Source organism: Fusarium vanettenii (genome assembly GCF_000151355.1).
Source record: "Fusarium vanettenii 77-13-4 chromosome 1 genomic scaffold NECHAsca_1_chr1_3_0, whole genome shotgun sequence".
Taxonomy (NCBI): domain Eukaryota; kingdom Fungi; phylum Ascomycota; class Sordariomycetes; order Hypocreales; family Nectriaceae; genus Fusarium; species Fusarium vanettenii.
In genome coordinates, this window is record NW_003315881.1 from 3,146,932 (window position 1) to 3,173,134 (window position 26,203).

The 26,203-nt window shown below is 51.2% G+C and overlaps 8 protein-coding genes across 8 annotated transcripts; 6 read left to right on the forward strand and 2 right to left on the reverse strand.

The window, feature by feature from the left end:
• Positions 1–12: 12 nt before the first annotated feature.
• NECHADRAFT_90330 (uncharacterized protein) lies at positions 13–6,126 on the forward strand (the record flags this gene model as incomplete). The annotated part of the gene is made up of 6 exons (XM_003053733.1): positions 13–351; positions 402–843; positions 890–4,889; positions 5,176–5,179; positions 5,223–5,250; positions 5,399–6,126. 6 exons carry the CDS (start codon positions 13–15, stop codon positions 6,124–6,126), a joined length of 5,541 nt encoding a protein of 1,846 aa, XP_003053779.1.
• Positions 6,127–7,710: 1,584 nt separating this feature from the next.
• On the reverse strand, positions 7,711–9,853 carry NECHADRAFT_75259 (uncharacterized protein; the record flags this gene model as incomplete). The annotated part of the gene is made up of 4 exons (XM_003054441.1): positions 7,711–8,841; positions 8,895–9,138; positions 9,194–9,445; positions 9,495–9,853. The coding sequence occupies 4 exons, from the start codon at positions 9,851–9,853 to the stop codon at positions 7,711–7,713; spliced, it is 1,986 nt and encodes a 661-aa protein (XP_003054487.1).
• A 2,189-nt stretch (positions 9,854–12,042) lies between these two features.
• On the forward strand, positions 12,043–14,211 carry NECHADRAFT_98931 (uncharacterized protein; the record flags this gene model as incomplete). Its single annotated transcript, XM_003053734.1, has 4 exons — positions 12,043–12,401; positions 12,465–12,785; positions 12,839–13,049; positions 13,107–14,211. 4 exons carry the CDS (start codon positions 12,043–12,045, stop codon positions 14,124–14,126), a joined length of 1,911 nt encoding a protein of 636 aa, XP_003053780.1. The 3' UTR covers positions 14,127–14,211.
• Positions 14,212–15,098: 887 nt separating this feature from the next.
• NECHADRAFT_31847 (uncharacterized protein) lies at positions 15,099–16,982 on the forward strand (the record flags this gene model as incomplete). Its single annotated transcript, XM_003053735.1, has 5 exons — positions 15,099–15,328; positions 15,400–16,328; positions 16,371–16,481; positions 16,541–16,793; positions 16,865–16,982. 5 exons carry the CDS (start codon positions 15,099–15,101, stop codon positions 16,980–16,982), a joined length of 1,641 nt encoding a protein of 546 aa, XP_003053781.1.
• A 1,051-nt stretch (positions 16,983–18,033) lies between these two features.
• Positions 18,034–20,019, forward strand: NECHADRAFT_75262 (uncharacterized protein; the record flags this gene model as incomplete). Its single annotated transcript, XM_003053736.1, has 4 exons — positions 18,034–18,374; positions 18,436–18,696; positions 18,748–18,934; positions 19,279–20,019. The coding sequence occupies 4 exons, from the start codon at positions 18,034–18,036 to the stop codon at positions 20,017–20,019; spliced, it is 1,530 nt and encodes a 509-aa protein (XP_003053782.1).
• A 380-nt stretch (positions 20,020–20,399) lies between these two features.
• On the forward strand, positions 20,400–21,128 carry NECHADRAFT_75263 (uncharacterized protein; the record flags this gene model as incomplete). Its single annotated transcript, XM_003053737.1, has 1 exon — positions 20,400–21,128. One exon carries the CDS (start codon positions 20,400–20,402, stop codon positions 21,126–21,128), a length of 729 nt encoding a protein of 242 aa, XP_003053783.1.
• A 269-nt stretch (positions 21,129–21,397) lies between these two features.
• NECHADRAFT_102389 (uncharacterized protein) lies at positions 21,398–23,233 on the reverse strand. Its single transcript, XM_003054442.1, has one exon. It carries the CDS (start codon positions 23,167–23,169, stop codon positions 22,549–22,551), a length of 621 nt encoding a protein of 206 aa, XP_003054488.1. The 5' UTR covers positions 23,170–23,233; the 3' UTR covers positions 21,398–22,548.
• A 585-nt stretch (positions 23,234–23,818) lies between these two features.
• Positions 23,819–25,906, forward strand: NECHADRAFT_30744 (uncharacterized protein; the record flags this gene model as incomplete). The annotated part of the gene is made up of 1 exon (XM_003053738.1): positions 23,819–25,906. One exon carries the CDS (start codon positions 23,819–23,821, stop codon positions 25,904–25,906), a length of 2,088 nt encoding a protein of 695 aa, XP_003053784.1.
• Positions 25,907–26,203: the final 297 nt, after the last annotated feature.

Here is a 26,203-nt window from a genome sequence, read left to right on the forward strand (position 1 = left end):
AGCCACGGAGCAATGGCCGATCCAGAAGATTTGTCTCTTGCGGGAGACGTGGACTCGGACAATGGCGACACGATAAACGATGCGCCGGAGGAGGCTGGTGTTGGTCTTGTTGGTGGTGGTGCTGTTGGTTCACTCGACTCGGACGACGATGAGCCAGATCATCATTCAGCACCTGTCACTATAGAGAACGGATCCGTGACGAATCGATTCCGCGAGATTATGCAGCAGCAGCATCAGGATGGTTCGGATGTGAGCTCTCTCGCAGACAGCTCCTTTCATGGGCTTCCGAAGCGAGCCGGGAGTCCGATCGACTCGGTCTTATCGGGACCTGATGATACTCCATCGATCCAGGTGGGAATGCATTCGCCTTTGCTTGTCTAGGCTCGTCTAACAGATCATAGGGTTCCTTTATCTCTTCACCTGGCAGCAGTATTCTCCCATCTGTAGCCTCGCGCCCAGGCTTGAGTAGTCCCTCGCCTTCATTCAGACCGTTCGACCGTCGATTCCAATCCCGCATCTCCTCATCCGCCAACCACACACCTCGCTCCTCATCACCAGGCTTCCCCTTTCTTTCCAGCCATAGTCGTAATGTCTCTCTCAGCTCTCAATTCCTCCTCGACCAAGCCGATCTCGAAACACCAACGCCACCATGGGAGGTGGTGCGCTGGACTAGGCTGCGGAAGCTGAACAGTCATGCTTTTTCTGAAGCGGGAAAGCGAAACTTTGGGTCGCCGACGTGCCTTGCTGTGTCGGCGACGATAGTGTTGGGAACCTCCAAGGGAATAATACTTGTGTTTGATTATAACCAAAACTTGAAAATGATCATTGGCCCAGGAACCAAAGGTAAGCTCTGATAGGAGTTGGTGGACGATATACTGACATGATATAGCCGTCGAGTCTGGACCGATCACCGCCATCGCCGTCTCTGCTGACCACACCACGATTGCTGGAGGACATGCAAATGGCAACATCTTTACATGGGACACGAGCCGCGCATCGAGGCCGTTCTTGACTATCCCACACTTGGACCCTTCACATCTCACTAACCGCACGGCTGATGGTCATATGCCCGGTGTTTCAGTCACACACCTTGGGTTCCTAGGAACTCGGCACACGGCTCTTGTTTCAGCCGATGATCGTGGCATGGCGTTCTCGCATTTGGCGACTCGGGGGACTGGCGCACTTGGACGAACTGTCAAGACGCACAGGATTCTTGGCCGCTACCCAGATGCGCCAACTCCTGCAGGGAAAACAGTCAAGCCCAGCACGGTTCTTGCCTTTGCGCCTCTGCCCCTGGGCAATGTCGAGTGCTCGACCGATGCGCTAGGTTTGACGGCCATGTTGACGCCTTATCTCCTGGTCATTGTCTCGACCACTCCTGTGGCCCAAACCCAACATAAGTCAGCACGCCCCAAGGATGTTCCGCCGCACAGTGCTATGACGGGCTGCTTGGCCTGGTTCCCAGCTGTCAAGCTAAAGGTTCCAGATCCTCATACCGGCAGCGACATTTCCAAAGTAAAGCTCGCTTATTGCTGGTCGAATATCCTCACGGTGTTGGATGTGGACGAATATCCCCGTGAAGATAAGGACCAGCCTGCCTCGTACAGGTTCAAGGCGCGAAGTCGATGGAAGTGCGAGGAGGCAATCGTTGCGGTGCAGTGGCTAAGCCGATCAGTGCTTGCAGTCCTCACCATCTCACAGAGGATGATTGTTCTTGAGGATAGAAGCATGCGCATGACAGAGGCTTTTGACCTGCTGCAAAAGTACATTTATCACACCGACCTATTCTCAAAGCAGCTGCATACTCTCGTCGAGCAGCTGGATGAAAACGACTCGACCATGCATGGAGTTGTTGCCGATGCGTTCTACATGAGCTTCAAGGCATACAAGGGGAGGATATTCACTCTCGGCTTCAACGAAGTGTCAATTGGTGCACTCTCAAACTGGGCGGATCGACTTATTGCCATGATGGAGAATGGTGACTACATTGGTGCCATTCAGCTGGCGACCTCATACTATACTGGCGACGCCGACAAGCTCACCGTGGGGTTGCCTGAGGACCCCGTGTTGCGCCATTCTATGGTTCGAGACAAAATCATGGAGATCATCAGCGCTTCATTGAAATATGCCTTTGGGCAACGTGCAAAAAATCCTGAAACGTATAACGACGAGCATATGAAGCAGCTGGCGGAGACATGTTTCGCCGCCTGTCAGAGCATTGACAACACAGACTACCTCTTCGAGGACATGTATGATTGGTACGATGACGCCGAGATTGGTGGCATCTTTCTCGAGTGCCTTGAGCCCTGCATCCTCGAAAAGACCATCTCGATTGTACCTCCTACGGTGGTCAAAGATATGGTTTCTCACTATGTCAGTCGAGGAATGGAGAGTAGGCTTGAGGAGATGATCTGCCACATGGAGACGGCAACGCTTGACCTGGATCAGGTAACTCTCCTGTGCAAGCAGCACAGCTTGTATGATGCTCTCATCTATGTCTGGAACCAGGCCCTCGGCGACTACATCACTCCTATGATCGATCTCCTCACTCTGTTAATCCCGCTCATGGTGGATGGAGACTTTGCAGCGAACAACCCGGCGGATGACTTTTTCAGTATCAACGCCTTCAAAATGTTCCCTTACCTCTCTTACACCCTGACTGGGAGAGTGTATCCGAACGAGGAGCCGATGAGCGACGAGGTGGCGATCAAGGCAAAGGCTGAGATTTACTGGTTTCTTTTCTCGGGAAGAACTGTCACTTGGCCCAGAGGTAGCGGACAAGAGTTCCGCACCATCCCCAATGCCGACTCGCAGCCTTCGTTCCCATACCTTCGCATGATTCTGAAGCTTGACGCGCCCAGTTTCTTGAGTTCGTTGAACGAAGCATTCGAGGATCCATTCTTGAATGACTCGAATGACATGTACATGAATGGGGGGACCAAGGATCTGCCTGAGGAGCTGATCTTTGGACAGACCATAAACCGGCAGTACGTGCTGTCGATTCTCCTGGATGTCATGAACCCTGATGACTTTGCTCCCGAGGACACCATCTATCTCGACATGTTCATTGCACGAAATCTCCCCAAGTTTCCCCAATACCTCCTATTCTCGGGCACGACACTCTCGCGCGTACTTACTGGGCTCTGCAATTACCCCGGGCATGACCTGGCAGAGGATGCTCAGCTCAGCGCCGAGTATCTTTTATCTGTCTATCATCCATCAGATATGCCGGATCTGATGCCATTGTTCAAGAAGGCAGGGTTCTATCGCATTCTGAAGCGCATCTACAAGACTGACAAGCAATACGGCAAACTTGTTCAGACTTATTTCGAGGACCCAGAAGAGCAGGAATTGGTGTTTGAATGCCTCGCCGATTGCCTACGGCCTCAAGCGGGTTTGAGCGCTCGCCAGGTCAACGAGGTTCTTGCTGTTGTCAAGGAGCATGCTCGAGATCTGCTTGATCTCGGCGCCGATGACGCGGCAAAAACGTTTGTTGCCCAAGAACTGGAGCTTCATCAACACATCCTCGATTCGGCAGAAGATGCGCAAGACTTGCAGCATACGTATCTGAAGACTCTGTTAGAACCTGAGGAGGCAGCGCCAGAAGACAAAGCGACGGCCGCTCGTGACCTTGTCGAGCGATATGTTCAGCTAATGTGCAAATTTGAACCGGCTCATGTGTCAGACTATGTCGGCCTAGTGCAGTCCACCAACTTGAGGCTGGAGAAACTGCTCCCAACGATGGAGGAGACAGGCGTGATTGACGCAGCTGTTGTTCTGATGGCACGCGAGGGCCAGATCAAGGACGCTATGGAGCGACTGGTCAAGCACCTCGGAACTTTGGAATCGGCCATACAAGGCCTCTTGGCCGGCGCCGCAGACCAAGACAATGGGCAAGCTCTTGGATACGCTGCAGAGGATTTGCTGCAAGGCCTCCAGAAGTATGTGCACGTCGGTATCTGGCTGTGTCAAGGTCAGACCAAGTCTTCGTCGAAAAAGACAAAGGTGGTGCAGAAGTCGAAAGCACCAAAGTCGGCAATCGAGGCACTATCACCTGACGAGGCTCTCTGGCTGAGTCTGATCGACGCTTGTGTCCAGATCACCAAGAAGCTATCTCCAGCAATCAGCTCTGCCGCAGACCTCACCAGCAGTGACGACAGCTTTGACGAGGAGAAGCTGGTCGCCCTTCTCCGCTCGCTCGTTCAGCACACGTTCACGTCGTTGCTCACCGCGACTTCGAGTCAGAATACGTCTCATCCAGGTTCCAAGCTCTTGTCGAATGCAGGATCTAATCTGTCCTTTCTTCGCATTCTCCGGGCTTTCCTGACACAGGCGGCTGCTTCGTCACCGAACCTGGCCGATCTCCGAGCCGTCCTCGCGTCCATATTCTCAGCGTATGCATATGAGGAGTCAATTCTCGGGCTGTCAAATCGCCTTCTTGAGCGCAGTCTGTTTGTCAATGTCAAGGAATCAGTGGAGCTTCGACAGCGAGGTTGGCGACCCAGGGGATCCACGTGTGAAGCGTGCCACCGAAGAGTCTGGGGTCCTGGAGTTGCTGGTGCGGCGGTATTTGAGGCATGGGAAGACAAACAGGCGATTGAAGAGGAGAGGAGAAAGGAGAGACAGGCTGACGCGGCAGAGCGAGCCAAGGGTAATGCTGGAGAATCAGACCCCAGGTCTAAGGGCAAGGGAGTCGACATGAGACCATCGAGCATGCTTATTGAAGCAAGCAGCGGTACCGTGAGCGGCACTAAGGACAAGCCGATGGGGCCACTGGTGGTGCTAGCGTGTCGACACGTCTACCATCAGAGCTGCCTGGATGAGCTGCAGGAGCGCCAGGAGAATGGAGTTGTTGGGGGGGAGAGGGAGTATAGATGCCCGATTGATGGGTGAATTCGGGGTTTTTAAGAGGAGGTTCTTGTACAATCTATATGAAATAGAGACCCAAAGAGATGGATTAATGATGATGAATTCCTTCCATATATAGTAGAATGATTGCATGAATGATGTGGAGTCAGTGATCATGCTGGTGAGTTGGACATTATGCATTGATAGTAGAACGTTGCTGTGAGAGGCCACGTTGAGAAGATTGGGTAGTATGCATAAATTAAGCGTATGATTGGCTTGTAAAGTAACATTGACTTTAACTAAGACAACATAGGCCGCTAAAGTCAGGAATGTATGAGAGAAACGTTTGAAAGCTTCCAGTTTGGTGAATTCAGGGTAGTGAAGATAAGCTTCCGGGGAGGCGTAGTGCAGGTGGCGTACCTGCGCTAAGCTAGGATGCACATAGCGGATGTACCCGGTATCTGAGGTGCAGTGGCCTCAATTGGATCAACGTCACAAGCTGAGATCGCACCTTTTTAAACCTTGCACCATAGATTTCACATTGCGACAGCCAACATGTCCCTCAGCTCCGACGAAGAGGACGAGATCCTCGGCGATAACCAGAGCGCTAGCTCGTCTGGTGAAGACTCTCCCCCGCGACAACTATCGCAGAATCTGTTTGCGCCGCCTTTCTACGGTCGTCCTCCTACGCCTCTCCCCCCTTCGCCATCGCTCACATCCCTCCTACGGCCGTCACGACCTACGACTCCAGATGCATCCGATGACGATGCAATGGCGCCTGTGCCGCGCGCGGCGCCGAAAGTACCCACGTACGAATACTACGGCTTTGTGCTGTACCTCTTCAGTAGCTTGACGTTCCTCATCTACCTACTCTGGGGCTACCTCCCATCGCCGTTCCTACACGCTTTGGGCATTTATTACTACCCGAACCGATGGTGGGCATTAGCGATCCCGGCTTTTATCGTCATGACGGTTGTATACATCTACGTCGCACTGGCGGCATACAACACCGAGATGCTGACAGAGCCGCTCTCGAGCGTCGAGACCATCGTCGACGGCGCGGGCAAGCTGGCAGAGATTGACGCTAAGGGAAGGCTGCGTGGGGGAAGGAACCGCGAGCGCAAGGTTGAAGGGAATGGGAAGCTGAGGTGGCGCGAGATTTGGAGCGAGGGGACGGACGCTGTCATGGATATTCCGTTGGCTGGTGTTTGTGAGGTGCTGTATGGGGAGGGGAGGGAGGAGGAGGATGGGGAATATGCATACGAGGACCAGTCATGATTATGGTCAACTCGGTATGCATGCGATATGTGTTGATGGTAGTTCTACTGATTGCACGATCAAGAATAGAGAAGCTATTCCAATCACTCCGTGCCAGATAATCACAAGCGCACTGTATGCGGAATATGCCCCACCAATGTTCATGTCATGATTTCCTAGGAAGTCACAAAGAACCATTTCATCCAATCATTGCTACTAGCTGGTGAAGCATTTGTTAGATCTGCTGAAGGTTAAAGAAATGTCATCTCAAAGATTTTCTTCTGAGCCTTTGCCAAACCATGTCATATTATCCCATGGGAACATGCTCAGTTGGCTAAAATCCCCAAGGCTCAATTGGGACATGTGTCTTGATGACTGGAGAAAAATGCGACATGTTCAATAATTGCCTCGTTGGGAGTTGTGGCATTCTAAAGGTCTCTTGTTAATCTCGCGATATGAGAATGGTATAATCCACAAGTTAAACAACGTTCTGGTCGTTGTTGGTGACCAGATGAGCGTTTTGGTTTTGGCTTCTATCTGAATTTGAGGCATCCTGACATTATGCCACCGTAAAAGTGGACGTAACTGAATGAACTGCGTTTGCCCGCAGCAACTCAGGATTGGCTTAAAATGGCCCTCTTTGTGACAATCAATTGATCATTCTCTTGAAATTGCCCATGTCGCGTCTCCTTTTGTTTAGTACCATAAACTGAGTGAGAACCTGCTGTAGATGACATTTGGTCTCTATCTGGTGCTGATCTTGGGAAGGGCAATTTATGTGGATGATCGCTGGTGAAAGTGGGCAAACGCAATGACATTAGGAATAAAGAAGCCTAAGTCTAACATGCGAGAAAAAAAAGGAACTGACACAGTATTCCATTTGATCATGAGGAGCTAGCCGCAGGATGTATAATGTGAACCTCTATGAGAGAGTCTGCTGAATGCAAGAATTGTGAAGTGGGAACTGGCATGAGCTTGGTTCTATCCTGTCTAGATACTGATTGAGATTTATGCCAAGTGTATTTCACTTGAGGATACTTATTTATTAAGTCATTATCCTAGATATCAGGGAAAAAATTACTTGCTAACTAGGTAGGAATATGATTACTTGAACATGGTGCAAGTTCTGTCTGCATTGCTGACATAGGTATGTCTGTGCACTGCACCTGGTTCCTATGTACCTACCAGGTACCTCTGCGATCACTATAATCCAACTTTGAAGCAGTTCTGGTACATACGACCATACCCACTGGAGAACTCGGGATCCCGTCCGCTCTCCCATAGATAAGCCAGTGAGGGGCGGATTAGTAGTTGGGTCGGTGACGACCAGCGAATCCCCGCTGTTGTATGTTTTTGCATGTCGCATCATTTTTTTGCTTCCAGCCTTGCCCCTGAATATCATGGCTGTGAAGAGCCTCAATTGTAATAAATAACTAACTCATATCGCACTGTCTATCTTGCTCGTAGAATGGGCTATACGGTCTAAGGAAATGTTCGCAAATAGTCGTGTATGTTGCCTCCTATTAATTCCGTAATCCTGACAAGCATTCCTGTTTGATCATGAATGAAAACATCAAAGAAATGGACTTTAAACCAAACACAGTCTTACGCCTTCTTTTTCTTGAAGTGCAGTGTAAACTTCAAGTTTGGCTCTGTGGTGCGCTGGTAGCACCGTTGCATCTCCCCAACCCAGACGCGCCTCATTTCATTGAACATGTCATTATCGCCTGGATTAAAGTTCGCTGCATATGGATCATCAAGGAGTTTGGCGCTGTCATCGAGCTTCATGTAGAGCGTTTGGGCATTGTCCCATCCTAGATCCTGCATGAGCTCGGAGAGGGACATCTGGAACAAGATCTGCAACGCGTTGGCTGCGGGCGTCCAGGGCATGTACGCTCTGTCGTCGTGTCTGAGGAAGAAGAAGGATGAAGAATCAATAACTTGTCTTTCTTCCGCACTTGGCGCGGTGTTGTTACGAGCTGGCTGGTTCTGCTCGGTCTGGGGCTGGCCTGTTTGAGACTGACGAGTTCCTGACCCAGATGTCGAACTGCCATTGGCCTGCTGCTGCGTAGAGTTGCGCTGGGTGCTGGGCCCGGCTGGGGATTCTTGCGCCGGACCACGCTTCGCGTTAGACCTGGGTGCTCTGGGCTTGGAGGTTTTCTTGGTCGAAGCCTGTTTCTTGGCGGCATTTTTACGGGGCTTTGACGATGATTTCTCTGCTGCTGGCGCTGTAGCGTTACCACGAGGCGCAGTTGTAGAGGGATTCTCATGACGAGATGTGTCGTTGGGGACATTGTCTGTAGGGCGTGGCGGTTCTCGGAGCCCATCATCTCTTTCATTTTCTTGTTCTTCTTCATCTTCCGAAGAAGACGTGAGAATAGCCCTACGCGAGGTCTGCTCGTCCGCGAAATTCGGGTGCTGAGTTTGGTTCCGGATCCGACTTGAGGCTCGGGTTTGCTCGTGATGGATCCGAACCCTTTTCCTGACGGGCCGGGGTGCAGCAGAAGGGGGATCGACCGATGGAACATTTTGGGAAGGGATTCTGGTGGGAGCAAAACTGGAAGACGAGTTATTGGCAGAAGGTGCGTTGGCACATGAGTTATTGGAAGACGGGCCCCTGGTTGATGATCCAGGCCCGACTTCTATGTTGTCTCGTGCTTGTCGGAGGACTTTGGCCGGGCGAACATCTTGAATTGAGTAGTCCCCTTGTGCCGGTCGTTTCCCGCGATCTCGAGGCTGGTCGCCAATGTCAGCATAATTTGCAAAGGTTTGGTAAACCCGGTACATACAACATGGGTGTCTTCGGTCGGGCTGTCGGGCTCTTGATAGGGATCCTCAGCAGTTGCAGCATGGGAAGGGATGTTTGAAGTTGTATTGTTATTTCGAGGGACGTGAGGATCGAGAAAATCATCTCGTGTTTCCCATGGTCGACCGATAGGCCCTTCCTCAGGGGGGATGCCATCTGGTAGTTCAGGGGGCATAAAAAACTCACGGGCGAACCTCCGGGACGGTTCTGCAGAGGGGTTGACGTCCCTGGAAATAAACTTATAAGCACAAAAGTCTTCAAGAAGCATCAGAAACAACTTACGCAGATGGTCCGGAAACATTTCTTGTAGACTGCATGTTGTCAAGCTCGATGGGGTCGTCGGCGCTTTGGCCCCTGGAATCTGGGCAGGCTCGTCGCGAACTTTGTTCGCCCGAGGTCGTTTTTGGATGACGTTGCTTAGTGAAGGTAGACTTGGGTTTCTCAGTCGACTCTTTGGGAGTTAAGGGCGTGGATTGTTTCCGCTTGTGCTCCTGAGCGGTGCGGTAAAACACTTTTGTCAAGAGACGATGTATCCTGTGAGGTCAGGGCCTCGAGCTCTGATATATGTACATGACTCACTTACTCTTCGTAGTCTCTTGGGTACTCGAGAGGCCGCCTGTTGGACGAGTTGGGGTCGTTGGGCCAGAATTCAGGACCTTTTTGTTTGATAGCAAGGAAGTCCTTGGTTATCTCCCGCAGGCCTTTCTGGTGGGCAGGTGTCTTCCACTTTGTGAAGCTGACACCGGGGAGGTTGTCTCTGGAAACAAAGGTTTCAACTTGGGCTGTGAGGGCTCTCTTGAAGGCGATATCTTGCTCTTCCCCTCTGTGCCCGTAACCGAGCGACTTGCGGAGCTCGGTGAGACTGGGGATGTTGCAAGTCTTTGTCTTGAAGACTCGTTCACCTGCCTTGGATGGCTTTTGGGGGCGAGTTGCCTGGTCCATGGCATAGGAGTTGCGGACGTGCAAAAGAATGGGAACAGTATTTATAGTCGTGAACAATGGACAATGAGGGTAAAGCACGAGGACAGCCCCTATGTCTCTGCACAACCAACAATGCAGGGGATTGTTCCAGAAGGAATAGAGAGGAATGGCAAAGGAAAAGATAGAGAGAACAGGAAGTGTTGGACAGAGGTCGAGAGTTCCCAAAATCTCTTGGTCGTGCTGGTCGAGCTCGCTGCCTGCACCCCTTGTAAGTTGTGAATGGGGGTACTGATGGGTGACATTGAGGATCTGGGCAGGACTCGTGCGCAATAGTTTTTCTTTTTTGAACAAGTTTTATAACAAGACATGGGTGCGATGCAAGTATCAACGTGAACCGATGACAGAGTTGTTTCGTCGGAAGTGTCCAGTTGGTCGAGCAACTTGGCTGAAAGCTCACAACTGGAAAGATTAACTTGTCTACAGCTCCTACGAATTGACCTAGTCTCTTGAACCGTTTTACTCATGGGATGAGATGAGTATCAAGACTACGCACCGTGAGCAAAAAAACAATGGTGACATGGCTGTGACTTTGGTATGTTGCCCAATTCGGAGCATGTTGCATGGGTAACTCAACCAACAGCATAAAACAACCAAGAACGCCTAGGGGTTTAAAAAAAACTGGAAAAAGGGATCCACTTTTCCAAAACGAGCTGAGAACAAGGATTACTACTACCTACCTATCTTGCCCTTATAAGAATTTAGTATGATAAGGTGTGAGGGTTTAAGAGAGCGAGTACTTAGAGTAATCATAAGAAGCAGTTATGTTAACTACAACTAACACTACTAGACTCTAAGACGCACTATGACTACGTTGATCAGTTTACAACTCTTCTAACATACACATTTCCCGCAAGAAACAAGCCATCTGTTGTTTCCCTCACCTGCACTTAGTGAACTCCCTCCATGATGTTCGACATCTGCAGAAGTCATCAACCCCTTTTGACCAAGAGTCATCATCTCTCATCCCCCAAATTTCCGCAATTAGAAACCAGTTTCATTTGATCATACGCGCAAGCAGCTGTCGCATCAGTACAGGGTGGTTCTCGGGGCTACTCAACACAGTTGTGGTGGTATCAACAGTCCTTCCAACGGGGGGGACTGCGCTCTGACCAGTCTCACGGTTCTCGAACAGCTCTGATTGAATTCTCTATATACGTGGCCATTGATCATTGGAAGTTGGTCGCAGTTGCGTTAGATCGCAGTGTCTTGATCTGTCGTTCGCGGTGAGAGACGCCCTCAATCGGCGATGTGCAATTCCCCCATCGTGCATCGCAGGGGAGCCGCGTGTGGCTGCCGCCGGATATGCATGTCGAAGCATCCGAGAAGAAGAATCTTCGAGAGACAAGAGACATTGTCGAGAGAAAAGAGGAAATATGAGTCTGGGTGAGGGCTGGACCTCAGCGCGCGGGCGTGTCATCCAGTAACTCGGCGTCCCCGGACACCACCACCATCTTCACTTGCGCTTGGACAACTCACCTGAAAGAAGAAAAGATTGCTGAGTGTCTTCAGGATTTTTTTCTCTCCTGCGGGCTCCTTGATGGTCATTGCTGCGGCGCGGCAAGGCGAACCACTCTCCTGGGACCAACAAAGGCAAACAATCCACTCCGCCATCACCCCATGAACCACAGCCCAAGGCAACTTTTCAAGGATTCAACGGGCTCACAATGTGACAGAGGTCTAAACTCTAAAAGAGTGTCAGGAGAGAAGGCTCGTTGAGTCATGTATGTCGCAATTGCTTCACTGCCTTGACTCCGCCATGGCCGGGGTTTCGGGCCAACAACACCAACACCAAAATCCACACCCCCCATACAACACCCAGATACGCGCGCAAGGCAGACTTGCCACACCTCCCAGATGCCGAGATAACTTGTGCCGCAGCTGAAGGGGGGATCTTCGCGTCGACATGAAACCCTGTAGCTACTTGGTACACTTCGAGTAATAAACCCCCTGCGTCGGTCTTGACCGCGTGGGATGCATAGCCAAGATTCACGCTGAAGGCGCCCTCTCCCTCTGGTAACTGCTTCCTATCATCCCCAACCTCTTTTTATTTTATTCCTTCTCTTTTGTTTGTAGTAGAACACTCAATCAACTCTCCATATTCACAGACGTTTACTCCCTAATCCACTCAATATCATCTCCCACTTGTCAACATGGATCTCCCCGAGCACGTTAGGAAGGCACGTCGGTCCAGCAGACGATGCAAGAAGAGACTTCCTAGAGTTGCAGAGCTCCTCACAGATCTCGGACTTGCTGGTCAGAACCCTGCCCCAGACAGGGCCCTCATTCGAGAGTTTGACGACACTCTCAAGTCTTTCACCGACAAGTTCTTGGCCAAGAAGAACCTCCAGAGGATCGCACTCACTCAGTGGTCGGTCCAATTCAATCAGGACATCTTTCGGCAGCTGGCCACCTCGTTCCTTCACGAGGCCGAACGGGGTTCCCACTTCTGGCCCGACCAGCCTTCTCCTGCGAACAAGAAGGGATACTGTTTCTCTAAAGACCGTAAGAAGTGAGTGGCCATGATGAGAGACTACTACTAGCATAGAAAGAAGCTGATATGGACATACTATAGGATCTGCGATCTCTTGATGCCACTGGCCTTCCGTCGTAACCAGATCCTTATGAACAACCAGAAGCATAGGATCAACCCAGCGTATCCTGTCACCCTGCTTCCCACCACCCCCACCAATGCCTCTCAACAACAGACTGCCCAGCAACGGCCCAGCAGCTTAGAGACTCCAGACTCTCACATCTTGAGAACAAGTCACATTCCACGAGATCAAGGGTCAAGCTTGGATAGCCCCATTGACGTGGATGGGCTGCCAGACTTTGATCCCTTCGATGATGATGGATTCAGTGATGATGAAGGCCCGAGAACCCTCAAATACCTACAGTGAGTTACCCGGTAACTACTGTCTACGTCGTGCCATGACTGATCATCGATAGTGACCCTGACTTCCCTTCACCAGAGTTGTCCGCTGCGCCCATGGCACCCCCGTGCGCAACGGTGGATGATGGAATCGACGAATGGTACCTTGACACGCCCAAACGCGCACCAAGAGAGCGGACACAAACGATGGCTCCTGAGGAGACAGATGCCGTGCCTGCTCAAGACCCATACGACATCCCCAACAGCCCAGAGACAGTTGCGCCCCCTGTAAGTGATTTCCACGTTGGCAATGATACGTTGACGAATAAACTAACCAATCAATAGATCACGCAAGGTGAAAAGAGACCAGCAGAGACCGAGCTTGAAGAGCCAGCTCGTCGGACCAAGAGCCCTCGACTAGAACAAGGCTATGCTATGCCCGCGACTGAGTGCTCTAGCGATGATGACGATGAACCTCTGTCACACTCCTGGGCAGGCCGAATGAAAAACAATAACACCTCTGAGGCAGAGACGAGACAGGCTCGGCTATATGACTATGTCCTCCCTGATGGTCTGGACGGCGTTGATGGCTTGCCTGGACCTATGTCTCACCAAGGGAGCCCTGAACTCGGTGAAGATGCTCACAGAGAGGCGCTGGCTCGAAGGTCTGCAGCGATCGACTCCCCCACCAAAGCACCTCTTGCTCTCATGTCAGATGCACCGGCTCCAGAGCCAGAGCAAGAAGCTGAGGCATCTCGGAAGCAACCAGAGATGGACCCCTTCGAGGATGCTCCCCTTGACGAACCCCCCAAGGTCCAAACTCACCTTAGGGAGGGTTCACCTCAGGACAATGTGTCATCAACCCGGCTCGAGGGTGATGACACCGAAGGCAAGACTCGAAGCCAATCTCATTCTGAAGAGCCAGAGCAATCTGTTCCTGTGGTCAAGGGGAAACAGCAATCTGAGGCACCTCAAGTCGAGGACACTCTCACGCACCAGCCAACCAGAGATGCCACGTCCGACCCAGACCCTACCTTTGCCTTTACCGTGTATCAAACCGAGATGCGGCCCGTGATGTGGAACTACCACGAGCGTGACTTCTTCAAAGGCTCCATGAGAGAGCTGGTTGACGAGCTGCCCATGGAGAACAAGCACTCCCTCAGGGGCCTATGCATCACGTTGATGGGGAAGCGGCCTGAACAGTACCAGGTCTTTCTGTACAACGAGGTCAAGTACAAGAACGTCAAGGAGATTTATCTCACGACTATAAAGCAGGAGATGCAAGAAGCTAAGCTGGACGGGTCTCGTTTGGACTATGAGCTTATAATCAGGCCGATAAGGCGATTGGAGAACAATGATGCTTGAATTGCTTCTAAGATCGTTGTTTGATAGGGAGGGAGTATATTAGGGACATGTACCTGGACTGTCTGGGGAGATATTTAGTACTTGAAATACCAAGAGCGTTTCGATGTTTATTTACCCGAGATTTGAAATGATCAGCGAGGTGTTTGACCGAGAAACTTGGACATTTTCGGCTTTTCGTGCAATTGTGTGCCGTGAATGATACGCGTAGAGGGCTATTTGTCGGGTTGAATACGACAATTGCCAACCCCCCGCAGAACAATCCCATCTTGATGCCCCAGATGGAGTTCCCAGATGGGGACCCCGGACAAACATTGTAGTGCATGTAACCTTGGCGTATCTAACCCCGCGAGGATGGTGCCACTGAGGTGAGGTTATTGAAACTCGAAGTAGAGGATCGCCGTTGCATTAACGACATTGTCAACCCGCCCAAGTGTGTCATGGCCCTTGCTCATGACATGTCTTGCGAAAGCTTCGTCGTTGATTATAGAGTTAAGCTCTATCAGAAGAAATTGAAAATGCTCTTGAATGCTTTTACAATACTCTTACACAAAGCACAAAATTTGGGCCCGGTAAGATGGCTCTAGGCAAAAGAGAGCTTATGCCACGAGTCTCATTCACCATGTTCCAAGCGAGGGGATCTCAAGTTTAATCCCCAGATGTACCTACAAGGGCTATAGTTCTCCCCCTTTCAGGCTAAATAATCCTGCATACCAAGCCTTGTAGCGTGGGTCGGCTGTTGGTGAGGTTAGTACAGATGGAAACAATGACTGCCCATGGATGGATGCTAGTCCGATGTCTGCGCTCTACATTAAACCGAGGGCTTGGTTATATAAAGAGGTGCTCTAGTTCATCTCGAGAGTTGTATCCAGTATCTATCTTGCATCCCAACTCACAAGGGCTACTTCCATCTTCACCTTGCATTGTCTCGTCTTCACGTCTGCAGTCCACCTCTGCCACCCCCAGGATCACAACATGGCCACTTCTGAGAAAGTGGACGAAAAGCCAGTCCCAGTCGAACATGTGGACAATGATGTCGTCACCACGAAAGAGAAGACGCTGAGCTCCGAGGCAGCGGCCGCCGGCCAGGGCGTGAGTGGCTACGAGACCCTCACCCTCTGGGAGACGGTCAAGAAGTTCAAGGTCAACACGTTGATCTGCTTCATGGTGACTCTGAGTGCGGCGACAGATGGATACCAGATCGGGTTCGTGAACCTCACTTAAACTCAGTGGATGTTGGCTGCTTACTTGGGTACATGGCTGACATAACTGGCAGTATAATGGGAAACATTATCGCCAACTCAGGCTTTGTTAAGCAATTTGGGACAGGCACCAATGAGAACGGCGACAAGTACCTAGTTTCAAGCGTGCTCAGCGCCTGGAACGCCATTGGAGCCGTCGGACAGATCATCGGCATGGTCTCACTGACCTTTCTTTCCTCACGACTTGGCAGGAAGTTTGCCATGTACTGGCTGTGGTTTCTTCTCACCATCAGCATCATCCTCGAGTGCGTGGCTAAGAACTGGAAAGTTTGGCTCGTGGCGAAGCTCTTTGGCGGCATTGGCGTCGGCTGTCTCCAGACTACTATCCCTACCTATCTATCCGAGGTGGCTCCTGTTCGCATCCGCGGTGCTATGCTCATGTGCTATAGCTTGTGGTTTTCTGCCGGCCAGTTCTTTGCCCCTGTGGCCTTGCAGGTCATGTTGGAAAAGGAGCCTGATAATTATCTAACCCCTATATACACGCAATGGTCTCAAATCGGCTTGATGATCATCATCTACCTGTTGGTGCCCGAGTCCCCGGCCTGGTGCGCGTCAAAGGGCAAGGAAAAGGAGGCCAAGAAGATGCTGCATAGGCTTCACTGGGACATCAAGGACTACGACGTGGACCACCAGTATAACCTTCTCCTCATCAATGTCGAACATGAGCGTGCCATTGCGGCTGAGCAGAGCCGTGAAAAGTGGTACAATATCTTCAGGGGCCAGGACGGCCTGCGCACCATGATTTCGGCCTGGACTTTGATGACACAACAACTCATCGGCTTGGGCATCTTTGCTAGCTATGCCACTTACTTCTTTCAGCAGGCCGGCCTCAAGGATCCTTTCAAGATCACCTGCATGACCTCGGGTATCAACATCTTCTTCAGCATTGTCGTTATTTACCTCGCTGATGCTACTGGCCGTCGCTGGATGGCTTGTTACGGAAGTACAATATGGTGAGTTTTGGTGTCACTTACATCCTGAATAGATGCTAATACTAGCCTTAGCTGGGGTTGTTGTGTGATAGTTGGCATCCTTGGAGTGGTTCCCTCAAGCACGGCCACTTATAATGCCATGGTGTTCTTTTCTGTCCTCTGGAGTAAGCATTGTCTCTTGAGAGTGTTGTAAGGCTACCTATTAATACATTTGAACTTACAGATGTTGGTCTGGTGGCAAACGGTGCGACTGGCTGGGGCTTCGTTGGAGAAATCTCATCCCAACGCCTTCGTCCTTACACGGCTGGCTTTGCCGCTGCCTCTACATGTGTGGTAGGGACTGTTATCGGTACTGTTCTTCCGTACATGATCAATGCCGAGGAATGGAACTGGGGCCTCAAGACCGCTTGGCTGTACGTTGGCCTGGGCGCCCCTTTTACTGTTGGCATGTGGTTCTTGATCCCAGAGACTAAGGGGTATGTTCAACTCTCCTTTCGTTGTCCTCGTCACTACTGTGAGGCTATGAATTACGCTGACAATAATTCAGACGATCGGCTGCCGAGCTGGATGAACTCTTTGAGCGAAAGATTAAGCCATTCCGCTTCCACAAGACTACTACCGTCACACAGCGCATGGTCGAGATGAATGGAGAAGAGCGCGCTTAAGCAGAGCGGATGACGGGTGGACATGGGGAGGAATGTTAGCAATTTGGTGCTGAATTTTTTTCCCTCGAGATTCAGTACTTATAGGGCGTTACAGCGAGAGCCTCTCTGAAGAGTGCCGCATTGTCTGAATGTAGTTGTTGCAAGTTGAACCCTGGACTAGCTATGTAGAGGGGATGTAACCCTAACTGCCAAGACGCGAATTGTTTACTTTCGACCTCGCAAAACAACTAGAGAAATAAAGTTGTTGTATTCTATTCTATTCCAAGAGTTTCGTTGATCGACATGTTAGGGTGCAGGCCAGATGAATAATCTACTGAACCAATCTCTGCCCCTTCAAGGGCTGAACTGCCTCGCGACCCGTGTTAGCAAGGGAATGCAGGCCGCTCGGCCATCCGAAGACGCCTCACAACACTTTTTAAGTCATCGGTAAGAAGGTTATGTTTCAGGTATGTGGGATTGTCTGCAATGCCTCGGCCACCTAGCAGTGGCCGCTGGGCGCTTAGGGGTGAGACTCAACACGGTACTAGTTAGGGTCAACCTGGAAACTACTTCAAATTTACAACTGATGAGTAGCTTTAAAGATAAGAAATTACTTAAAGATAAATCTCGCAAATTTTATTAACCTAGGGCTTTCTATCATACAACTGATGAGCCTACAAACGGCCAAGACAGAAAAAAAAAACACGTCTTGATCAAAGACTCAGCCATGGCCGGATATCGGGCCAACATCAACAACAGATCAAGGCTCAGCAAAAAGCAACCACAAGGCCTGTTCATGGCTCGAGTATTGACTGCAGAGTGACTTAAACTTGGCCATGGTCTAGGCAGACTTTGCCGTGACTAATGCCTTGCCTTCTGCCAGTTTCCACACTCTCAGAAACTGAATAAACGCACCCACCATCTCGCACCTTCTCTTTTCAAGCAACGATATCCCTACTTGCTTCTGGATTTTAGTCACTTATATTGAGTTGATCACGTGGTCGCCGTGCCTCTACAGATATCCCACCTGAAGAGTCTACCCTCGACTCCAACTCTGTTGATGACCGCCATCATGGAGACAGATGATAACAGCAACAACCTCCCGAACGGACCAGGCCTCGAAAGTATCAAGACCAAAAACATACGGACTGTCACAGACCTCCGCGAGATTCTTGGGTTCGGAAGGGGTGAATTCGACCAATCCAGAGCCTTCAAGAAGGCCGTTAAGCACTTCGCGTCCGAGTTTATCGCTGAGGACGGTCACCCCGGGCCCACGTTTACGAGATGGAGCGACAGCCTTCATAAGAAGGTCTTCTCCGACATGGCGAGAAGGTTTCTCGAGAAACACGGGCGTGAGTTTTGGCCTGACAGTCCGATCACCCAGCGCCTTCAGTACGAGAAGGATCATGCCCAGTGAGTCGATCTAGAATTGTTCTGTTTTTCGGTGTAGGTACTTACCTGGTTTCTCTCTTAGACTCTTAATCCTACTGGCGCAGCTCTTTTTTCGACAAAACGAGCTATGCCAGCGAAAGACGCCCGAAAAGACATCCAAAGAAAGGTCCCGAAAGACTCCCAACAAGCTGGCCTCTGTAGATACCCCCGAGTCAATGCCTAGAAGGTCTTATCCAGAGGGATCAACTAGAGAAACGCCCATCGATTTAGAGGACTATGATGCCCTGAGAGGCAATGGACCTGGTACTTCTGCCCATGATCATCACGTTGTTCTGTCTCAGGAGTGAGTGGTTGGTTCACGACACCCCCTTAGTTATTTTCTGACTCTTCTTAGTGAATCAACCGAACCCTATTCTGCACCAAAAAGTGTCTCCCAAGCACTGAACCATCCCCCTGAGCGATCGACCTCTGACGGTCCCATCCTGCAACCGAGCCCGCCCCCTCACACGCAGACAGAAGATGTGCCGCCCATGGAAGACATGCACGAAGAATCTAACGCTCCAGAAGTATCTGCATCTTCAGTGAGTTTCTTGTGCGGACAGGCTCGATTACGGGGCTAACTCCTCGTCAGACCAATGCTCATGGAAAACGCCCTGCACCTCCCCAATTCGAGGATAACGATAGACAAGAAAAGGCACCCAGGCTCAACCAAGAACACCCAAATGAGACAGAAAGTTACGCAGCCGAATCTTCCACACCGACTCGGCCGGAAGAACTCACCTTAACCTCGGGTAGAGTGTGGCAGCCACTCCATCGCCAAGGCTACATTATGGGGAAGGAATGCCTAGAACGTCTCGTGCCTTACGCGGACAATTCGAAAAAAAGGCGACAAAGAAATCGCGGAGTCTTTTTGAGAGACACACAGCCGTCGGCCTCTGCTCCTGTGGCGGTGATGGCTCTGGAGTCTGTGGAGAACCACCATGACACCGACAGTTCTCGGCGCAATGCCAGTGATGATCCTTTCGATGGCTCTCCTGAAGACCCCAACAGGATATTTGACTGTGATGCTGAACACGCTATTCGGCAACGATTGAGAAGTATTACAATGCGCGTCATGCCGGACCTAGAAGACGGAAGCCTCCCAGAACCAGACTTCCAACCAGAAGATGAACCAGACTTTGAGCTGCAAACTTCTCCTGGACGAGAACAAGAGCCACGCCAGGGGCGAGAGCAACTTAACGTTGAAATGGAGCGACGAGAATCCCATCAAAGCGATTTGAACTCTTCTGTCAATGAGTGTCTAGCCAACACTACCAGCACCGAGACTGACAACATTACCGCGTCTACAAACGACTTTAACATCGACTACACCGTGTACAACGATGAAGAAGAGCCAGTGTCAAGCTGGAGCCCACCGAGACACTTCTTCACCATGTCCTTTGATGAGCTAGTCGAAGCCCTGCCCCTGAAGCGACCCCGCGGACTTCGCCTGTGTCTGGAGGGAGCTGTGAAGCGCAAGGGGTTTTCAAGGACAGCCTGTGACCAAGAGAGGTTCAAGTTGCATCAGTGGAGATTCGGGGAGATGATGAGAAGTTGGGAGGATGAGATTGCCTCAAAAGGCGGACCGAAGCCTAGCTTCGAGATTATCATTGAACCGCTCAAGTAACACGGGGAATTATCCCCCTTGAAGCGGTTGATCTTGGGCATACAATTGGCGTTATCATTAGTAAATGCCTATCAATCTTTCTTTTTATTCCCTTGCCTATTTTGTGTAAAAACGAGCTCAAGGCAATGATAACACTAAGGTTTTCCTAGCCGTATGTTATCAGTTCTACAAGGCAGTTGACATAAGGATCGTGTTACGTTAACCAGCCGAGTCTAGCCACTATTGATTCACCTTGATCACATAACTCCCATGTTACGTGTATAACTGAAAATCACTTTATAACACCTTATCGAGAAAGACCCCGCATGTTCGTGCTTTTCTTATGTTGCACCCTTCTCATCTTCCACCACTAGATCACGAAACGTCGTCACTCCATCACCATGAGCGGAACACAGATCGCGCAGAGCCTCTTACAAGCCGCTCGCGTTGCCCCAGAAATCTTCAAGCTACGGCCCGACTACCGAGTTCTCTTGCTAGTTGTCGAAGGCATTCCCCCGGGCCCTAGTGACGCCGCCAGCGAAGCCCTCCTCCAAGAGGCCGAGAAGACAGCCAAGGGGCTTCTGGCTAAGCACCCCGTCACCGAGATCCCTCACATCGCCGCCTGGAGAGCCGCGTATAAGGGCTTCGGGGCTAAGCCGCAAAAGACCCGTAATAGTCTAGAGGCTCTTACACGTCGTGTCGAAGCTGGTCTCCCTCGTGTCAACCGGTTGACTGACATCTACAACGCCATCTCTGTCAAGCATCAGATCCCTCTGGGCGGAGAAGATCTTGACAAGTATGATGGATCACCATTCCTTGTACGAGCGACAGGCACAGAAGAGTTTCGGACCTTTTCTGGCGGAGAGCCTCAGTCAGAGCTCGCTTCACCTGGGGAGCCCATCTGGTGCGACGATACGGGCATCACCTGCCGTCGCTGGAACTGGAGACAAGGTCCAAGAACTGCTTTGACTGACGATACCACACGGGTACTGTTTATTCTGGATGCGTTGGAGCCTCTCTCAGACGAGGCTCTACATCAGGCTGCTGATGAGCTTGCTTCAGCGCTCAAGGGTCTGTCCCCCGGAGTGCAAACTGCGCAGCGGCTGATTTCTGCTCCTGACGATCTATGATTGGAGTTGAATGGAAATAGGGAGGAGAGAGGAAAGAGAAAACAAATGCATGGTCTTGGCAAGGCAAAGAACTCGACACAGCCTCATTCTGCAGTTATGCCTTAGCCCAAGGCAGGCTATTGTGGCGCAAGGCGACCAGGGCAGAGGCCGCACTCTGTATTTAACAATAACTTGTTCTTGATAGGATACCTCGACAACTAAAACTTTTCAACTATAATCAAGATTAACTGTATTCTCTTAGTCTTCACCAGACTTTTCTTCCATGACAGAGTTTCTCAACACCATGTTAGAGGAGCGAGCGCCGAAAAGCGACACCCAAGATGAGTCAACCTTTTCAGCAGCTAGCATGTTTGGGATGCTGCTCGCTTTGAGCACGTGTCTGCTATTGCAGCCTCAAGGCAACTTGATTTTCAAGAAACCATCCAATGTCTTTGGCCGAATCTTGTTCTTTTTCCTACGCCTCAACCCTGTGGTGTGTGTTGCCGAGGCGGCTAGCATCTTGCACGCGCTCGTGCTCATTCTTTGGAGAGCCATTAGGTCATGCCACGGGAACCTTTATAGGGACTTTGCAGTGTTTGTCACCAATTTGAACGCCGGTGCGGCCGGTCTACTCTTTCTTCGCAGCCACACTGCACTACGGCCACAGGATACCGATCCACAGCTCGTTGGACCAGTCCCTCAACGGGGTCATACTGAGATGGCTCTCGACGTTATCACACTGCTCTCCGTGGTAGTCATTGCTATCAAGCTTATCGCCTCGGTCGTCCCAGGGCATTTCCAGATCATCTCCTGGTCCTACATAGGGGGGTGGATCGTGGTCCAGCTGGCCGTCATAATATCTCACTGTGGCCCTTCGAAAGAGTCGTTGGATCCAAAAGAACTACTTCGATCAGCCGAGTATCTTCGACAAACGGTCGACTACTTGGAACGTACAGGCCCGATACCCGTGATGATCATGTTCTTACTGCTCCAGCCGCTTGGCGGCGTATGCTACTCCCTCGGCTTCCCTTTCGCGGATCCCTTCGGTGGAGTGTACTGCGGCTTATTGTTTTCTTTCGCAGGAGTTCATCTCTTGGTGGATTCGTCATTTTTTATATTTCCAAACCAAAGTCGAAGGCAAAGGGAGGCACTCACGACTTTCGCATCTCTGATTAATCTCCTAGGGACAATCGCTGCAATTGCAGGATCTCTTGTGTTATATGAGGAGGAGGGGACCTTTAAGCCTGAGTGGCTAGATTGGCTGGGGTGAAGAGATGCAACATCTAGGTGATAAGTATGATGCGTCAAGATTGGTTGAAGTTGTTGAAGATGGTTACATTCCTTATTAAATCAAACAAGTTCCCTTATGAAATCCAATCAGCTTGATAAGCCATTACTCCATACACGTAAACGCCTGTAATACCCCGCTAGCTATCCATCTCTAACTGGCAAACATGCTGCAAAGCTCCCAGTCTCCACTCGCAACCTGCCTCCAGGAGCTCGAGCAGGTAGCCTCGACCGTCTGCATCCCGTACTGACCATTCCCATTGTCAATCTGGCGGAACAGGGTGACTTTGTAAGCGATGGCGGCTGCCATGAGACCAATCTCTACCACCTGGGGGTCGTGCATCTTGTAGGCGAGCCACTCCTCGCAGTGTCTGATCTCTTCCTCCAGCGGCGGGTCCGACTCGGCGGTGCGCGGCTCAGGGTCGCCAAACAGGAAGCGGTTGGAGATGACGGCGTCCTTGCCAATGTACTTGAGGGCGCTCTTGGGCTTGTCGCACAGGGCGCGCCACAGCAGCGTCTCCATCTCCTTGGCGGCGGCGTGGTTGCGGGCCTTGATGGTGTTGAGCTTCTCATCGTCCGACTCTTCGTCGTCAGAGTGCTCCTTTTGCTTGCCGCCGTTGAAAAAGTCCGAGTTCTCGATGCCCGAAGTCAGGCTGCCGTTCTGTTGGGGCACGAGCTCCATGTCGCGGCTGCTGGAGCGCTCGCCGAATTTGCCCTCTTTGCTATTGAGCCCGTTAGGCGACGGGTCGGTTGTGAGTCCGAGCATAGTAGGCATGATGGCGGTGTTGTTTGAGTGAATGTGAAGCTATCGTCGATGAAATGAGTTGGGAAGGTTCAAGATCACCAGTGCAAATCGCAATTCAAGAGGGTCAGCAAGTTTATAAAAGAACAAACACCTCAGAGCCAAGCTCATACGCATGGTATTCGTCAGTCCATGATTCTCAGTGTCCAAATCCTGATTGCTGGACCTCTTGGAGACTGGTGTGACGTCAGTCTTGGATGTAATCCGCCATCAAGTTGGAGAAGTTATGACGGTGATCGACACTAATCGATCATGACCTCAGGCTTCCAAGAAAAGGGGCGATTTCATTGGCCAGCTGTCTTCTCGAAGCAGGATGTTAAACGTTCCTGGTGCGCCATGAACCATCTTCAACCGTCGTTGATGTTGATGAACTCGGAGGGTCCCGTCGCTCCAAGTCTAGTGCCCGTTGACTTGTCTCATCGTCTGTGGCTGGTGATGCAAGCTGTGGCGTGAAAACTCGAGGTTCACCAGCCACACCAGCCCCCACACCCCACTACCCGAAGCTCTCAGTTTGTTCCGTCAAGGGTCCACCAAAATTTCTGTTCCAATTCTCGACATTGGACTTTTTCTTCAACTTGCGCGAATCGTCACTCGCCATCACCAAAGGCGTTTCCTACTTGCAATGGATATTCTCAAAGTCCTATCGCGCGGGACCAAAAAGACCACCAAGGTCGGTCTCAGCGGCAACAACGCCAAGTCGAAACTTCCATCTGCTGGAACAACCACCAACCCTCAACTCTTCCATGATGAGGTTCGCGGACAGAAGCGCAAGCGAACTCGCGACGAACCCAAAGCCGAGGCCCATGACGAGCTGCCGGAAGTCGACTTCTTCGCCCCCAAGGCCGAACCCGCGCCTAAACCTCAGCCCGAGACAGAAGAGACCGACCGAGCTCCCAGTCCTGTACGCGCATCACAGCTGCTGAGCGAGGATGAGTGTCGACAGCTGCTACGATCACACCGGCTAAAAATTACTCTTCTTTCGAAGACTGAGGATCAGTCCAAGGTCAAGAAGCCCAAGAAGAAAAAGAAGAAGGCGGCCGTCGAGGTGAAGAAGGATACCAAGAAGCAGCTCTTCCCACAGCCATTGGACTCGTTTGGCGAGCTCCGCAACGCCTATGGTATCTCTCGCAGGGTTGCCGAGAACCTCGTCTTCCAGGGTTACCGTGTGCCGACCGAAGTTCAGATGGGCAGTCTGCCTCTTCTTCTACACCCCGAGGTGGCTTTGAAGGGAGAGGATGGACTGGACGGTGGTGTTGATTTCCTCGCCATCGCCCCTACTGGAAGCGGCAAGACCATCAGCTTCCTTATCCCAACCATCAACAACATCATGCGCAGGCGATCAAAGAAGGATCTACACGATATTCATGAACTCGAGGCAGTCATTGTTGCGCCAACTCGAGAGCTGGTGCATCAAATCGTCAGCGAAGGCCAGAAGCTCGCTCATGGGACGGGGTTGAAGATTGTCTCTATGAAGAAGGGCACTCAACTATCAGCTGAGCAAGTGAATATGTCCGAAGATAGTTCTGAGGATGAGGAGGATGACAAGGAATCCGAGTCCGAGGATGAGAAGGATGCAGACGAAAAGTCAAAGCCAGCCATCAAAGCCGACGTCCTGGTCACAACGCCTCTTCTTCTACTCAACTTTCTCACATCCGGTCCCTCAAACACTCACAGAGTCTTACCGACGGTACGAGACTTGGTCCTGGACGAGGCTGATGTCCTCCTCGACCCTCTGTTCCGAGAAGCTATGCTGGCTGTTTGGACGGCGTGCACGAGTCCCGACCTGCGACTTTCATTCTGGTCTGCTACCATGGGATCTAACATCGAGTCTCTGGTTACTGAGAAGTTGACTTCAAGGGCTCAAGCACTGGGTATTACGCCCAAGCCACTGGTCAGACTGGTTGTGGGATTGAAGGACACAGCTGTGCCAAACATCACCCATAAGCTCATATACACGGCGACGGAACAGGGTAAACTACTTGCTCTGCGCCAGCTACTGCACCCCACGTCGAGCATTGACTCGGGACCTCCCCTTCGGCCTCCGTTCCTTGTCTTCACTCAGACTATCGACAGAGCCACTGCGTTACACGAAGAGTTGAAATACGATATTCCCCTCGAAGCTGGCGGCGCCGCTAGAATCGCTGCGCTACACAGTGGCTTGACTGACAAGGCCCGCTCAGCAATCATGCGCAAGTTCCGTGGTGGTGAGATTTGGGTCTTGATCACCACTGACGTTTTGGCGCGTGGAGTTGACTTTGCCGGTGTGAACGGAGTGGTAAACTACGATGTGCCCGGATCGAGCGCCGGTTATGTCCATCGTGCTGGACGAACAGGCCGAGCTGGTCGTGAAGGAGGTGTTGCAGTAACTTTTTACACCAAGGAGGATATCCCCTTTGTGAAGATGGTGGCCAACGTGATTGCGGCAAGCGAGAAGCAAGCTGGCAAGACGGGCGATGAGGCTGGAGTGCAGAAGTGGTTACTGGACGCCCTGCCCAACGTTGCCAAGGCAGACCGAAAGAAGCTCAAGGAACGGGGAGTGGAAGCTCGACGAAGCGGCAACAAGGCCAAGATTACGTCCAAGAGTGGCTACGAGAGGCGCAAGGAGCACAACCGCCAAGGCGCTATTGAAGGGAGCAAGAAGAGGAAGATGCAGGAAAAGGAAGAAGACAGCGGAGACAGTGATGGCGAAGGGGGTGGTATCGACGACTGAGTCGAGAAGCGTTACCGTTAGAAACGAAAACGGATGCAGCGCATATAAGCTATGCTCAAGACGCAACAACGCAGCGCAGCATATGGAGAACCGATACATTAACATAGCAACCGATTTTGGACAAGCTATTGTGCTTGCTCTTGATTCGGAAATACAAAATGAAGAATATCTTGGCGCAACGAATCAAGACCAACAAACTAGACCAACCAATTTCACCTTGACAAGTCTTCATATTGGGTCTACGGGCTGTCCCTAAACGGGCAAGGGATGTTTTGGAGACTAACGGAGAGTGATGTC